General features: G+C 44.3%; 1 protein-coding gene across 1 annotated transcript in view; it reads left to right on the forward strand.

The window, feature by feature from the left end:
* Positions 1-272: 272 nt before the first annotated feature.
* Positions 273-17,933, forward strand: part of LOC134532314 (circumsporozoite protein-like) — a 33,823-nt gene continuing 16,162 nt past the window's right edge. Inside the window, exon 1 of the mRNA XM_063368771.1 lies at positions 273-827. Within this exon, the coding sequence (XP_063224841.1) occupies positions 273-827 (555 nt within the window). The remainder of the gene's footprint in view (positions 828-17,933) is intronic.

The following is a 17,933-nucleotide window of genomic DNA, read 5'->3' on the forward strand; positions in this document are numbered from 1 at the left end:
ACCAACTTTAAAATTACATGTTTGTGTGCGCAGAAGCTTTATCATACTACTAAGACTGTACTACAAGAACCAATGTACGAACCAGAGAACATGGTTATTGTTTATGTTTGTTGGAAATTTTATTTGAAAATAAAATTAAATGTACGCAAAGCATTTCTCTTCTCGTTATTAAAAATTACCGTCCAGTGTTGTGCCTCATGTGGTACAGTACTGGGCAAGAGGTTTATGGTATAAACTATGTACATAAGATCTTAGGCCGTGCTGTTAGGAACATGGTGCGGCGCGATGCTGGGAACATGGTGCGGCACGATGCTGGGAACATTTTCCTGCACGATGCTGGAAACATGGTGAGACGCGATGCTGGGAAAATGGTGCGGTGCGATGCTGGGAACATGGTGCGTCACTATGCTAGGAATATTGTGAAGCGCGATGCTGGGAACTTGGTGCAACGCGATGCTGGGAACATGGTGCGGCGCAATGCTGGGAACATGGTGCGGCGCGATGCTAGGAACATGGTGCGGCGTGATGCTGGGAGCATTGTGCGGTGCGATGCTGGGAATATGACGCGGCGCGATGCTGGAAACATGGTGCAGCGCGATGCTGGGAACATGGTGCGGCGCGATGCTGGGTACACGGTGTGTAACGCTGCTGGGAACATGGTGCGGCGTGATGCTGTGAACATGGGACGGCGCGATGCTGGGAACATGGTGCGGCGTGATGCTGGGAACATTGTGCGGTGCGATGCTGGGAAAATAGTGCGGCGCAATGCTGGGAACATTGTGCGGCGCGATGCTGGGAACATGGTGCGGCGCGATGCTGGGAACATGGTGCGGCGCGATGTTCCCGCGCGCCCGATAGTCAATTGCGAGGGCGCCTGCTCGGCCCGATCACTAAGCGTGACCAATAAAAAAAGAAAGAAAGGCAACACTACCACGCTGTATCGAACACCTGATTTTTTTTCATGCTGTTGTATACGACCGCATATCTTCTGCAATCGGCGACGCTGACACCTTTCCGGTATATTTCTACCTGCTTTTCGGTCGTTCGGCTTCAAAATTTGTTTTTATCTACAGCCACAGATTTTGTAAATGTAATATTACATAGCTCTAAATAGCCGTAAAATGTCCGTGGCACTAAAGATCGTATGCAGAGTCGTTTATGAAGAGGGAGATGTGGTATAACCACTTTGCCCGCTGTTTGCTTTCAAATTATTTCCATTTGTTGGTGGAAACTATACACACACACACCAACACACCTACACACACACATATATATATATATATATATATATATATATATATAATGACAGCAAGGAGTACGCCTTCGGCAGTTCTGCATTCTATACCAAACAGTAACTAATTCTTCCCAAACCACGCAATAAACAAGAGCTTTGTTGTAAGGCCGCTAGGGCACACTCTGACTCGTCCTGTGTTCCCCGGACTCGCACAGTCTGGTCTGAGCTCGGGCTGCTGGCCGGCTCGTCGGGACTATTGTGCTCTGTTGTGCTCTGTTGTGCTCTGTTGTGCTCTGTTGTGCTGTGGAACTGCCACAACTACGCCTGTCAGTGCTCCTATAATTGATAAAAGTAGTGTTACCATGGGCTTAGATCCGGGGGGGGGGGGGGTGAAATTAAGAAGCCCCTCACTGAGAGGGCCTGCTTTCACTTGCAAAATCGTGAATATGAGATGGGGTTGATCGTAAACGTCAAAACTATGTTTTATGGAATACTTTCTGTGTATTTTAAAGTTCTCTGCTTATTGCATGCATACAGGCCATCATTTGGGCAGATACACCATACAAGCACTCTATACAGCGATTACTTGTGTTGTTAAAACTCACGCAGAACTCTCGGGCCGCGCGGCGCCCCTTGCGTATGTGACTGTGGTTGGTACTCTTACTATTGATAAAAACGATATTTGGTTGGTTGGGTAAAGTGTGTTTCATTGAAATTTTTTTATAAAGAGGTATAATTATTAGAATTAAATTTTATATTACTAATGTAATAACACCTCCTAATTTATTTTGGATTAATCGTAGAATTGCGTAAACAAATATGAAGCATCACTCAGGTTGAATATGAGTAGGAGTTACTAATGGATTTGCTGGTGTAAAGTTGTCTTGAGCTCTTAGAATATAAGGTTCTATTCGCGTTTGTTTAGATAGTATCATAGTTATGAAAATAATACCTAATATAACTTTTATTGAAAAATATGGATGGAAAGGAGGACTCTTATAAATATTACTCATTGATCATATTGGACTTTTTCATCCTGTTTCATGTAAAAATAATAAAAGAATTAAAACCATAGCTTGGATTACAAATGGCATTAAGAAGTGCAACGAAAAAATCGATTTAACGTTGCGTTGTCTACTGCCACGTGTCAGGCGGAAATGACGTGTGTGAGGGATGGCAGATCCTTTGGCCGGGCTTTTATTAATTTAAAATACGTGCAAAGAAAAGCATCTTCGCAATGTGTACTGATGATCATCAACTGCCTGTCCTAGCTGCAGTTGTGGGAGAGGGCAGGACTGTTTCAGTCCGAACTGATGGTCGAACTGTGCGTGTATGGGCCCCTCCACCACTCAGGGGGCGGACCTCGATGGCTTGGGGGGGGGGGGAGAAGTCTCGTCTGGTTCGCTCATCGCCGTCAGCCTCGCTCTGTCGAACACTGGAACACTGCACTCCCCGCGTCACCTTACACGTCCATCATATTACACTTAGAGGATATCTGTTCAAAATATTTGTGACAGAACAGCAAATAAAAGGGAGGTATCGAATTAAAAAGGTAGAGATATCCATTAAATAAATAAAGACGATAAAATAAAAAAAAAGTGTGTGGGGTAAGTCCCACGTGACATAGAAGAGAAACTTCTTGCTTATTATTTATAAGGTTATATGGTTATAAGTTATTAGGTATAGATAGAGATAATTTTTTTTTATTTAACAAGAGATAATAGTTGAGAATAGTAAGGATGCGAATATGATCTCAAATAAAAATAACCTGAGGAATAGACAAACACAACAGCGTTACGAGAATTTCGCAGCATTACTGCTGCGTCTTTTCTACCTCCCCTGTCGTCTCCCCATCCGGCCGTTACAACTGGCATGTAGCATGCTAAGCTACGTACCTATCTCCACCCCCTTTTGCCGTCTTCCATTCGACCGCTAGCGCATGCGTTGGGGTGGCGTCGCCGCTGACGCAATCCCCTCCTCTACTGGTTACCCCACCTCGTAACTTACTATTTCCCCTCATGCGATCGGAATTCTCGTAACGCTCGAAAATTGGTGCTCCCTCAGTAAAAAAGGTTTCACTGCAATAACACGGCGTGTAATACGGAGCATTAAGGACGTTTTCACGTCAAAAGTCGCACGTTCGACCGCGCTGCCGAGGTGTGTTCGCTCGCGAGTAGCCCCGCAGCCCGAGTATCGCCCGGGGGATTGCTGGTCCGAGGCCACTGCGTCAGCCGGCGCCCTCGGGCAAGCCATTTGCGTCGTCAGCGCCCGACTCATTAGGGCTCACTGCGGTTCCTTTAATGGTTGAGTGTTATTACAGCATTTGTTCATTTAAAGTAATTTTACGTTACGCACGCAATTTCTGGTCTACACTGGACGTCATACAATAACACAAAGAATGTTACAGCAAAGATGAATATATAAAGAACCTTGAACAAGCTGAAATCAGCTGATGTCAAATGTCAAATGCTTGGACACCACGGAGAATTCCGTGGCATTAATTTAGTCGGACGGTGCCTGATGATGAGAGCAGAGCTCAGTTCTCGGGACGTCGCCACAGTTTAGTGGCAGAACGCCTACCGTGTTCTTCTGTGCTGTCGTCGTTGTGTTGTCCAGACTATCTGCTTGGTTTCATCGCTGGGTTCGTCTGTGCATCGCCGTGCTGCCTCGTCATTGTCAACCCACTGACTGTGTTCGTCTGAGTTGTAATATTTATCTGACTGAATTCCTTCCACGGAATTCCTTGTGCGGTCTAGGCATTTAACATTTGCATCAACTGGTTTTGTCTTGTTCTTCGTGTGTTTATGTATTCATCTTTGTTGTTGTTTCTTGGGTTTATTCTATGACATCCAACGCAAATCATCAATGGCTTAAGTCCATGAAATTGACCAAAATAAGTTTTTGCTTTGGCAAGAATCATTCGAAAAAAGCATTTGTTAAATATTACTGAACGTACAAGCAATACATTATTTTCGTACATTTGCTGTTAAGTGAATTACGGCAGAATATATGCAAATCTACTGCAAAAATATAAAAAATTGGATATCTGTAAAGTCGGTTTACGGACGATAGTTTAACGTGACAACGTCATAACAAAACATTTGTAACGTGTGTACCTGCGTACACTTGCAAAGTATTGTACCCCTGACTTTTCACGGCATACCACCTGCAACACAGTGAGTTGGGCAGGCTTCCCCCGAATAGACGAGACTATTCTTCTTCCAGCTCTTCTGGGAAGCCTGCGAGTATAAAAGGGCATGCGCCCAGACTATCGATAAGCAGAACAACTGGGACATCAAGCGGGCAGGCTGCCTCGCTGCTCCGACACCGCTCGCCGGCCTACACGTTCAATCGCCGCGGAGTTGCTGCCGCCCGAGGACCGACAAGACATTGACTGGGTGAGACCTCTCCGAGTTGTAACCCAGGATATAGACAGTTCATGTGGAAGCGTCGCTGGATTAAGCATAAAATCTTTCAGAACGAACATTAACTTAAAACGACGGTTCAGCCACAAGGGCAAAGAGGGCGTGCACTAGCAAACTCCGTGAGGGCCGAGCGAGCGGAAGTATTGACAAAATCACGACACTATCAAGACACTATCGCGACCAGATCGCGACACAGAATGGACTCTAACTCTACCGCCGGTAACGAAGAATCGTAGGCACAAGAGACAGTGAACAAGATAAAGAACTTACGCGTTACTACGGGAATGCGGAGAGAGCTTCACATGGTACCGGGGGAAGAGTAACGAAAACCAACCTATAAACATTGACAGCGTTACATGACTAGTTGCGTGTATATAATTGTAAATTCTTGTATTAAATATCTGAATTTATGTTACGTGTAAAATTGAGTAATATTTAGAATAAGTAGGCCTATGTTCATTGTGACTTTGTGTGTGGTATAGCCTTAGTAGTTTAAATTGACGGCGTTTCGATCGTTAGCGGGGACGAGCGCACGGCTCGCCACAATTAAGGGTATTGTTTTGTTTTGTTTTAATTGCTCAGGAATCGAGCACTTAGCGTTAATTCGTACGTTTTGTGTTCTAGTGGGAACTTACCACAGGAGTTAGTCTCCACGAGAACCCGACTTGTTTAAGTGTTATGTCAGTTTGAGAATCTATGCTATTCCTTTTGGTGTTATTACGTTGGTAAAAAAATTGTTATTGGATCGAATTTAACTTAGCAACTAATTTCATAACCACCTGCAAACGTCGCTTTTCTTCTTTGTAAGGGTTTTCCTATGTTCTTAGTAAAACCCGCGACACATTGATGAAATGATTGCATAATTTTATGAATAAAATTGAATCATTTTTATTGAATTATCACTATTTTGTATGGATACAAAGGAGGAGTGAAATGAAATCTACAATTTAATTGATAAATTTACTTTTATTTTCACTCATTAATTCAAATATGTTTATTTCTTTAACGAAGAGATTATTTTAACTATAACTTTTATACATGTTTGCTATTTAACTTCAAGATCGTCGAGAATGTTTAACGCTTTTTCGCAACTACACATTTAACAACGAAGTTTGTTCGTCGTGAAATTAAACGTAGAATTTAATAAAAATGCCTTTGCAGTTAATAAAATAAGTATTAGTAAGTTTAAGAAAGAATTTCGGCTTTAATCTCCAACCCAGACGCTCGTGGTGCGCTGGGGCCGAGATTAAAATTCGTCGAGAATATTTTACGTTTTTATGTCTTCCAGTGCTCTAAATGATATGATATTGTGGCCCCGGTCACGAAATTATATTTATAATTCATTAATAATAACGCCCATCGCGATAAACAAAGGAAAATTTGTATTAACGAGTGCCTGGTTGTCGCGGAAACTGATAGATTAGCGAGATTCGTTCGGCTCGCGTCCGTCACCGTATATGACAGCATCGTAGGGAAATAATATTATTTCGTTTTTATAATACGATTTTATAACAAATACGTATCACAAATACACCAAACTTATTTATAATGTGTTACAATATTTTTTTAAAACATTGTGCAAAAGATCCCGGGTGTAATTTGAATTATTATGTGTAACTGTAAAACACCATTGTTCGTACAAAAACGTATTTGAAAATTCAACATTACTTTTAAATAACCGTACCGATTGTGCTGAAAATCGGTGGACGATCGTTAAATTACATAATATTAATAATTCAAACGACGAAAACATGATTGAAAAGTCAAATCGATGGTTGTTCCAATCGAGTGGAAGAAAGATGCGGCGCAAGCGTACATGAGCGTAACGGGACACATCGTAGTAGGACAATGTGCGTTACGGGACACAAAAATTGTGGGTGAGTGACTGCAGTAAATCTTTCTCAAGATTTCTGAATGAATCTCTAACTCAAAGTCTAAGACATGTTATGTCTAAATAAGGACACATTTTCAAATACATAGACATTTTTACTTCAAAAAATTGTGCAGATAAGTGGGGAATAAAACGCGTATCTTGTTATACATGTTATATTATGAATTGTTTTAAATAGAGAAAGAAAAACAAGTTTATTTAAATACAACATACCTACTCTTTAAGTGCGTGGTCTCCACGCTCATTAGAAGTGAATATTCGCCGACTAGTTGTAGTTCCACGTCAACTCACTAATGGCATCGCAGCAAGTGATGTCGATGCCTTTGTGTTTTAGACAAGTAGCGTGATAGCTAGAGATACGGAAATTCCATTTCATTCACTTAGTAGCAAGTTAGAATGCAAACCTTTATACTCGCGCACTGTGTTCATGATTGGACTGCAGTTATTTGGACACGCCCTTTTACGACAGAGAGCCAACGATGCCCAGCTAGGAGAGAAGTAGACGCGAATCAGGTAGTGCCAATTAACAAGGATAAAAAATTTTCTCGCTAAGAAATCAATCACTGGGAAAACCAACATTAATTGAGCACGGCAATAACTTTGAATTCTACCCTGAGGCCAGACGAATCGACGAAATTTCCGGGTCTTTTGGGATCGCTTATTTATTATATGATACATAAATTGCATGATTTGGGGGCTTAAGTGCTAATGATAGGAGAGTATGATATTACAGGTTTTGTGTAAGTTATATGTTTTCAAAATTATATAAACATGAAAATTGGGTTTTTATATTAGTAGTGTGCCGGAAATTAGGCATTTCGTCACTTTTTTAATTTATTCTATAATTTTAAATTTTTTTTGGGGTTTCCATTTTTTTAATTTGTCTGGTGGTTAATGGGGGTGATTTACTTTTTGTTAGGCCGGTGTACGCCACCGATTTAAACTTGGTGCCAGTGGACCGAAGCCCCTTCCCAGGGGGCCAATCTGATATTTTGCTGTCTAATGTGGACATGGTCAGCCCGGTTGAAATTTCTCTCGCCTGCAGTCACGCCCCGAGTTTGTAATTTTAATTCCCTGCATGACCAAAACTGCTTTGAGCAGCTCCTGGGCTGCAAGCTGCTACCTTGTAGAGGCCTGCTGAGGAAAGCATGTCTCGTCACGAAGCAGTCTCCAGTGGAGCTGCGTTCCCACCTTAGTGGCTATTTCTGCCCCCCCTTCCTCTCTCTCCTCCTCACTTTAGTTCTGAGAAATTAAGCTAAGAGCAGTGACCGGACGGGACGATGACCTGATGCAAAAACCTTCTCCCGGGTCCGACAGACACATCCCTGACATCTAGCGGCAAAAAAAGTAACCGCGGGCCTGGTCGCCAGCGTGCAGAGCTTACCCTCATGACACCTGGTGGCAAGTCTGCTCACCACCTCAAGTAGTTCCCCCTTACGCTGCTAGAAGGCAGCGTCGCGGTGCCATAAGGCACTATGCTTTCCTCTCGCGGCCCGGAGAAGTCGATTGTTCTTTGTTTTCGTTTCGGTCCGGTAGAGAGCGCGCATGTCGTGTTGTTGCCACGACCGCCTCGGACTCCTTCGGAAATTTTCGGCTTAGAACCGAACCTACCCCCTCCTTTGACCCGGGGCCTTACCGCCCGATTTAATTAGGGGTTTTGGCCGATTGCGGGGCACTCAGCCCTCTGACCTCGGCTACTGACCTCGTCTCACCTACGTCCTCTGCGCTAAGAGGCTTTTTGCGGGAACGGTGATTTTCGCGTGCACGAGAATGTAGTCAGTTTGCTTAAGGGATGTGATCCCGTTTGTACAGTAGCCAGGCAGAGGTAGTTTTTAGAAAAGTCATGCGTAGTTAAATTTTTATTTATTCTTATTTAATTCTAAAAATTCCGGGTTCGTCCGCGCATCCTGATTTCTCGGTCCGCGGCATCCTGATGTCGGCGCGAGACACCTAGTGAGCTCCGAACTCTACACCCTGGTTGGTGAGTAATTTTTTTTTCCTTTCCCCCCCCCCCCATTCCCGTTTGTTGGCCTTTTGCGCCGACGGTATAGGACTGTCTGGAAGCAAGTCTAATTCGTTTTGGATTTGATTTGGGTTTCAGACAGGGTCGAAGTGCTGGAGAGAGAAATCGCTCCCAGCTCGTGGTCTCGCACCTCCACTGCGGGTCACGTTAGAAGAGAGGTTTCCGCGACCCGACGTTATTTTTTGAAGACCCGGGTGGTAATGTGAAATCAACATCCCCCCCCCCCCCCACTTTCTAGCTACGAACTACATAAATCAAATGAATAGCCTACCAGCGAACAGTGCTTTCCTCAAGAATATGTAGAATCAACAAAACTAATCAGCGATGTAATTGTTGGGACATTCAAATTTGGTGCAATTTTTAAATTTTAATTATGTAATAATTTTTGCTAAGGTGTAACATGTACTGTTTTAATTACTCCTGGGGCGCCCCCTTTAACTTTGTTATTTACTAAGATTTTTATTGTCAGGTTTGAATAATACGAACACAAAATTCCTTAATAATAAACCAGGGAACCTATAGACCAAGCTACTTGTGTAGTGTTAATTTATTAAGATATACCTTCTTCCCTTAAAAGATCCATACTCCTCCCAAGTTGCTTGTGTCAGGGAGATCCAAATTATCTTGTTCTCCACCTCGTGCCACCTCTGGTCAATTACTTAATTTTCTTATTTTTCTTACCCAGCAAGTTTCCAAGGCTCTTTTTAATTAATTTAAAATAATTCAACTTTGAGGCACGAGGGGCGTTACAATTGGTAGCAGAGCATGGTTTGGTCTATAGGCATACCTAAATAAAGTAGGCATACCTAAAATAAAATATAAAAAAAAATTTAAAAGTTAAATTAATTAATTTTTGTGATAGCAATTTTGTAATAATAACATTGTGAACTGATCGCTGGTACACCCGGTAGATATATTGCTTTTCTATTTTAAAGTTATGATTGAGTTTTAAAGTCCCGTGCGGACTTAGTCTGCGCGCAGCGCAAGAAGTCGCGGCGTCCGGTCCGCTAGCAGGCCGGCAGCGAGACGTGTCTTATCTCTCGCCTCAGCTGGCGTCCCCCCCCCCCCTCCCCATCACCCCGCTTGAGCCAGCGACACGCCCGTTATCTGAGGGCGACGACACGGCCCTGTTCCTCCCGCACACCCCTCTCCCTTGTCCATCGTGGGAGACGACCTTGCGAGCGGCAGGTCAATCCCCTTGTGGACATATACAGGTGGTGCAGGTCAACCTGACAGGGGACGTTCGCGCAGTTGTCTGAGTAGTACGGCGACTCTTTACGCAAATAAGTTTGGGCACATACCCCCCCACCTTGAAAGTGTGACTTACTCCCCGCGCATTGGGGTTAGTTGGTAGTTTATATTAATATAGGAAGCCTTAGGAGGTATTTAAAATTAAGATAGTTGTTAAGAGAGGAGTATTTATGGTGTACGTTTGAATCGTACATGTGTGTTAAATTTTTGTTTTAATTAGCAGTAATTTACGTCCGAGCAGTATGTTTAAGCCGGAGTTATTGCTGTCAGATGAGCTGACCTATGAGTTACAGCTACGCAATTTGCCCTCCAGTGGCAATGTCCAAGTCCTCAGGAAGAGGCTCAGGGCCGCCCTTCATGATGGTGTGCCCACTAGTGTAGCGAATTTGGATTTAGATGTAACTGAAGAATTCAACCTTGCTTGCGCCAAGTTTTATGATATATCGGCTTTCGTAAGCTATCTAGATGTGGAGGAAAATTTACCCAATGTCGAGCGACATATAGTCAGGCTAAAACATGTTACCCGACGTTTGCAAAACCTGAAACAGCTTTCGGCAGACCTTCTCCATGGAATTTATATAAAAGAGGTAGAACGATGTTTGCAACAGACGGCAGGTTTCCATTCAAAATTGGCGGCGAGAGCAGCCGTTTTGGAAGACACACGACGCAGTCAGCATTATGTGGCTGGGGCACAGGCTTTAGGCATCGATTGTCCCGCCTTCCCGGAAGGGGACGCTCCTAGCTTGCCCCTGGGAGTAGAGCAACCCGACACGCGACAATCAGAAGTACGGGCGACGGTAAACAGACAGGAGACGGAAACGAGCAGATTACCAGACGCAGCCCCTGACTCACAGCCACTAACGTCGCTTCCAAACCAACCGATACACGTATCTACCACTCATTCAGAGCCGCTTGTGCAGTCGACGACAGCGGCGACAAACATTACAACGAGTCATGTGACAACCCACCCCGTCACTAGCGTGACATTTTCACAGGGATTACCAACCTTGGCACACCAAATGACGCAACCATACCCACCAAACATGTTTTTCCCGTATCCGATCGCTCAGGGCTATTTTAACCCTTATGCTCAATTTCAGCCACAGTTTCCTTCATGGCAAACCACCCCACTTCCGAGTGCTGGTATTCTGCAGCCGCCACTCACAACGCCCCAGCTCACTCCACCACAAATCAGCCCCTTGGGTGCGACTCGGGAACAGAGTCAGTCGCACCCGGTGTCACACCAGCCTTCACCTCAGCCGGCAGGAGCCGCGGCTCAGCCCCACGACTCAGTATTGCGGAGCACGACAGCCCCAGAAACTGGCTACAGTTTCTATGGAAAAATCACCCATCCTGTAGAAAGGCTACTCAAGGAATTGCCAGAGGCGTCGGGTCTGGACGCACACAAACTGATTGATTTCCTTCGAGTCTTGTTAAAGCTACGACAAAAGGGAGGGATTCCCGACAAACAAATTTTTGAAATTGTTTACCCGTACACCCAAGCTCCCCTAAGTGAGAGGATCATGGCAGCCATTGAGAATGACCTCACTTTCGACGAGTTTCATGAAGACGTGTTAAATTTTTGTATACCGAGTAGGCTACTCACAAACATCCGGTTGGAGTGGTTTAACCGACTGCAGCAGCGTAATGAAGCCTTGCCAAATTACGTGGCTGACATACGCGAAGCCAACCAGGTACTCAGGCTAAAGGTTTCCGAGAGAGAGGTCGTGAGTACGATTCTAGACGGTTTGAACCCAGCGGAGCGCTCGCGCTCAGTGTTCCAGGCACGCCCCCAAAATTATGCTGAGCTTGACAAACTTTGCGTACACGCCACAAACATAGAATACGCTGATTTTCAGCGAAATAAACAAGCCACATTCGCTAGTCAACAAGGTAGCAGCGCGGGAACGGAGCGCAGTAATTCGCAACATAAGAATGCAGCACAGAAACATCAGGGCAATACATTTTTCTCTTCAAGGCCACAAGGGAGATATCAACAAAATGCACATTGTACTTTCTGTAAAAGAGACGGGCATTCCCTGGCCCAGTGTTACCACAAAAACAACAAACAAAATGGCGACACTCCAAAAAACGCATAACGCGGTGGCCTGAACAACCTTATTCAGGGCCACCGAAAAATTCAAGTGTTAAAAATTTTTCTTATAAGTGGGAAGTTCAACTTGCGCCAAGTAATGGCAGTACACAAGAAACACCATTACACAAAAACAATAATCCTAACAACAAGGAGTCCAGGAATAAAAGTAACAAGCGAGGTCACAAACATAAAGAAAGAAAGCACAATAGCAGGAGAAATAACAAAAATAAGGGATATGGTAATTCAACGCACACGTACTCATGTAAAACGTGTGTTGATCCTACAAATAAGGGCAAGAGAAAGTGCCACCAAATTTTTGGTAATATTCCTACAGTAATTCCGTATGCAGTAACAACGATTGGCGAACACACTGTACCGGGACTAATTGATACAGGATCAGCGCGCAGCCTGATTTCTGGGCAGTTATTTAACAAGTTAAAACAGAGCAAATTAATTCTAAAGACTGAGACCACTAAGTTACAATGTTTCACAGCTTCAGAGCAGCCATTAAATATTATGTTAGCAGTTGTGATCAAGGTGAAGATTGATTTATATTCATGGAATTTCCCATTTTTGGTGTCTGATCAACTTGCCACAGACCTAATCTACGGGTCTGATTTCATTGCCAAGACAGGTCTAATCATTAATCTTCAGGCGAAGAATTTCGTTTTCAAATTCAACATGGGTAATCCTATTCCTTGTGGGACCCCTGAACAAATAGTTTCAGCTCCGGCCGAGCCAACGGCAGCCATCTTGGATCAGGGTAACACCACTTCACACGAGCACCTTAATACACAGCAGCGGGCCGCCATTGATAAATTATGCAGAACTTTTCCAGATGTCTTGACTAGTAAATTAGGTCGCACAAAATTAGTCGAGTACCAAATTGAGTTAGCGGATAAAATACCAGTGAAATCTCACCCTTATCAATTTTTAGGCCCTAAGATGCAGACGATGCGCAATCATGTTCAGGAGCTTTTGGAAAAAGGGGTAATCGAACCCTCGACCTCCGCCTACAGTTCCCCAGCTTTTCTGGTGCCTAAGGGCAAGGATCAACAACGATGTGTAATTGATTATAGAAAAGTTAATGAGAAAATAGTGATACAAAACATACCTTTGCCAGACCTAAACACTGCTTTTCATTGGTTCAGTAAAGCCAAATATTTTAGTGTGTTTGATCTAAATTCTGCCTACCACCAAATTCCCCTTACTGCGGATTCAAAACCCATCACAGCCTTCTGTGTCCCTTGGAACTTGTACCAATACACAGTAGTACCTTTCGGACTTGCCACGGGAGCCCAAGTACTAACTCGACTCCTGGATCAGATACTAGGAGATCTAAAATTCAAAACAGTGTACAACTACCTAGACGATGTCGTCGTATATTCAGAAACATTTGAAGAACACATCAAACATTTAGAGGAAGTCCTAAGTAGATTTCGTAAAGCGGGGTTAACTGTCAACACAAAAAAGGTTAAGTTTGCAGTCCAAGAACTGTCTTTTCTAGGACACCTGGTTTCTAGCAAGGGAGTCACCATTGATCCTTCACGTACTCAAGCTATTCGTGATTTTCCGCCTCCCACAAACCCTAAGGGTATTTCACGTTTTATTGGTATGGCAAATTTTTACTCAAAATATATTCCTAATTTCGCTGAGCACGCAGCACCACTAAATACGTTGCGTAAGAAAAACACACCTTTCACATGGGGTCCGGAACAAGAAAAAGCTTTTAATTTCCTGAAACAGGCGATTTCTTCCCCGCCTGTACTCCGCATGGCAGACTTCACCAAACCTTTCATTTTACAGACTGATGCGTCCAGTGTGGCTGTAGGCGCAGTACTGTCACAGGAAGTCGAAGGCTGTAGACAGCCCATTGCGTTTGCGTCGCGGACACTTACCCACGCCGAGAGGAAAGCCTCCTCGATCTACGAATTAGAATGCCTCGCCGTGGTATTTGGCATTGACAAATTCCGCCAATTTATAGAACACAGGGAATTCCTGTTAGAGACAGATAATCAGGCATTAGCCTGGCTTTTGGCACACCCGAAACAATTAGGGAAACTCGGGCGATGGATTGCAAAAATTTCCTCTTTGAAGTTCAAAATCCAACATATTCGGGGCACACAGAATATAGTAGCGGACACACTGTCTCGCATGTTCGAAAACCCAACTCAGACTCCGCCCGAAGGAACACCACTCTTATGTCAAGCCCTATTGACAGACTTTCCGTTGGCATTTCAGGATTTACAGAGCCAGCAGGAAGCTGACCCACACATTTCCAGTATTATTAAACGTTTTAGTTCAGGAACGGCGCCAAAATACTTTAGGATGTCTAAGGGGCTGTTGCAAAAACGCACCCCCCAATCAAAAACATACAAAATCGTGCTCCCGCAAAATCTACGTAATATGATATTCCATTATTATCACACCTCGCCGGTGGGCGCACACCTCGGTATATATAAGACCATTCAGGGTATCCGACGTCATTTCGTGTGGGACGGCATGCACAAGGACATCACCGAGCAGGTGAAACTATGCAAAATCTGTGCGCTGAGTAAGCCAGCGCAGAACACTCGTTTCGGTTATTTAACTTCAGATGTGGCTGAGCGCCCCATGCAAAAGATGTTTATCGACTTTGTCGGGCCTTTCCCGCGCTCAAAGACAGGAAACACTATGCTGCTGGTGTGTATTGACGCCTTCACAAAATTTGTCTGGCTCATCCCCATGCGAAAAGCCACCGCAGAAAACACTGTATCTGCGCTACGTAATCAGATCTTCAAGACGTCGGGAGTCCCGTCTATAGTAGTGTCAGATAATGCAACCCAGTTCACGGCTAGGATTTTTAAGAACATGTGCTTCTCACATGGCATTCTGCACGTCACAACCTCGCCTTATTATCCACAGCCCTCGCATGCTGAGAGATTCAACCGCAATCTCCGGTCTGCTCTAATAGCTTACCATGCGCAGGAGCAGGATAAATGGGATTCGAATTTGGTGTGGCTGCAAATGGCCTTTAATTATGCACATCATGAAGGACACAAAAGTACTCCTTTCGAACTCATGTTCACTTACCGACCTAATACCCCTCTTTCAAATCTTTGGTCTTTGAATGACCTATTGCCCGATGATCCGAGAGACATCAGGGAGATTTGGAGACGAGCTCGTAAAAATCTCAACCTGGCTCATGAGAGCAGAAGAAAGAAATACAACGAAAACAGATCTCCTAACCCTTATAGGGTAGGCGATTTTGTGCTTTGTAAGGCACACCCACTCAGCAAGGCAGTGGATAAGTTTTCCGCCAAGCTGGCGTACCGCTGGAGAGGTCCTTTTCAAATACAGCGATTTTTAACGCCAGTTACGGTTAGCCTAGCTGACCCCAGTTCAGGAGAATTCGTGACCAGAGCGCACATCTCCCATCTAAAGAAAACACATGCTGACTTAAAGTAGATGTGTTTAATTTCTTTACCCTAACATAGGGAACTCTCTAATATTAGGCATGCCAGAAATCCTCGAGGTCTTAAAAATCCATGGTACTAGAAATAAGAATGCTAGCTTTACGTTGTATTAGTTTTAAGTGGCCACTTAGTTAATAAGCTCTTAGTTAATAAGTTTGTTTAAGGGTTATCGATATGTTGTGCCTGAGAGGCGGACGCGTCTCAAAGGTGTTAGAATATAAGTAGTAGGATACAGGCGAACCTGGTACTAGTTTTACTGAGCAGTGTAAGTGTTGTTTTTTTCTCTTCCCTATATGCTCCGCATTCAAGCGGGGGAGTATGTGCCGGAAATTAGGCATTTCGTCACTTTTTTAATTTATTCTATAATTTTAAATTTTTTTTGGGGTTTCCATTTTTTTAATTTGTCTGGTGGTTAATGGGGGTGATTTACTTTTTGTTAGGCCGGTGTACGCCACCGATTTAAACTTGGTGCCAGTGGACCGAAGCCCCTTCCCAGGGGGCCAATCTGATATTTTGCTGTCTAATGTGGACATGGTCAGCCCGGTTGAAATTTCTCTCGCCTGCAGTCACGCCCCGAGTTTGTAATTTTAATTCCCTGCATGACCAAAACTGCTTTAAGCAGCTCCTGGGCTGCAAGCTGCTACCTTGTAGAGGCCTGCTGAGAAAAGCATGTCTCGTCACGAAGCAGTCTCCAGTGGAGCTGCGTTCCCACCTTAGTGGCTATTTCTGCCCCCCCTTCCTCTCTCTCCTCCTCACTTTAGTTCTGAGAAATTAAGCTAAGAGCAGTGACCGGACGGGACGATGACCTGATGCAAAAACCTTCTCCCGGGTCCGACAGACACATCCCTGACATCTAGCGGCAAAAAAAGTAACCGCGGGCCTGGTCGCCAGCGTGCAGAGCTTACCCTCATGACACCTGGTGGCAAGTCTGCTCACCACCTCAAGTAGTTCCCCCTTACGCTGCTAGAAGGCAGCGTCGCGGTGCCATAAGGCACTATGCTTTCCTCTCGCGGCCCGGAGAAGTCGATTGTTCTTTGTTTTCGTTTCGGTCCGGTAGAGAGCGCGCATGTCGTGTTGTTGCCACGACCGCCTCGGACTCCTTCGGAAATTTTCGGCTTAGAACCGAACCTACCCCCTCCTTTGACCCGGGGCCTTACCGCCCGATTTAATTAGGGGTTTTGGCCGATTGCGGGGCACTCAGCCCTCTGACCTCGGCTACTGACCTCGTCTCACCTACGTCCTCTGCGCTAAGAGGCTTTTTGCGGGAACGGTGATTTTCGCGTGCACGAGAATGTAGTCAGTTTGCTTAAGGGATGTGATCCCGTTTGTACAGTAGCCAGGCAGAGGTAGTTTTTAGAAAAGTCATGCGTAGTTAAATTTTTATTTATTCTTATTTAATTCTAAAAATTCCGGGTTCGTCCGCGCATCCTGATTTCTCGGTCCGCGGCATCCTGATGTCGGCGCGAGACACCTAGTGAGCTCCGAACTCTACACCCTGGTTGGTGAGTAATTTTTTTTTCCTTTCCCCCCCCCATTCCCGTTTGTTGGCCTTTTGCGCCGACGGTATAGGACTGTCTGGAAGCAAGTCTAATTCGTTTTGGATTTGATTTGGGTTTCAGACAGGGTCGAAGTGCTGGAGAGAGAAATCGCTCCCAGCTCGTGGTCCCGCACCTCCACTGCGGGTCACGTTAGAAGAGAGGTTTCCGCGACCCGACGTTATTTTTTGAAGACCCGGGTGGTAATGTGAAATCAACATCCCCCCCCCCCCCCCACTTTCTAGCTACGAACTACATAAATCAAATGAATAGCCTACCAGCGAACAGTGCTTTCCTCAAGAATATGTAGAATCAACAAAACTAATCAGCGATGTAATTGTTGGGACATTCAAATTTGGTGCAATTTTTAAATTTTAATTATGTAATAATTTTTGCTAAGGTGTAACATGTACTGTTTTAATTACTCCTGGGGCGCCCCCTTTAACTTTGTTATTTACTAAGATTTTTATTGTCAGGTTTGAATAATACGAACACAAAATTCCTTAATAATAAACCAGGGAACCTATAGACCAAGCTACTTGTGTAGTGTTAATTTATTAAGATATACCTTCTTCCCTTAAAAGATCCATACTCCTCCCAAGTTGCTTGTGTCAGGGAGATCCAAATTATCTTGTTCTCCACCTCGTGCCACCTCTGGTCAATTACTTAATTTTCTTATTTTTCTTACCCAGCAAGTTTCCAAGGCTCTTTTTAATTAATTTAAAATAATTCAACTTTGAGGCACGAGGGGCGTTACAGTAGGGACTGGAAAAATTAATGATTTCATTGACATCTAGGAGACTCCTCAATCCTGTACGTACTCGGGAAAATGTCACCTGCTCATTGGCTACTAAATAGTGAGACATTTTGTCTGGGTTGCTTGTGATTCGATACGTCCCACATTGAGGGTTTTCCATTGGCTCAGAGTCCTTCTAGACCACTGTGGTCCAATCATAGACGCAAGAAAAAAGTAAACGTGTTTGGCTTCTAGCCTGTCGTGAAATGAATAAGCGAATTTTTCTGG

This window comes from Bacillus rossius, chromosome 1, assembly GCF_032445375.1.
Source record: "Bacillus rossius redtenbacheri isolate Brsri chromosome 1, Brsri_v3, whole genome shotgun sequence".
NCBI lineage: Eukaryota > Metazoa > Arthropoda > Insecta > Phasmatodea > Bacillidae > Bacillus > Bacillus rossius.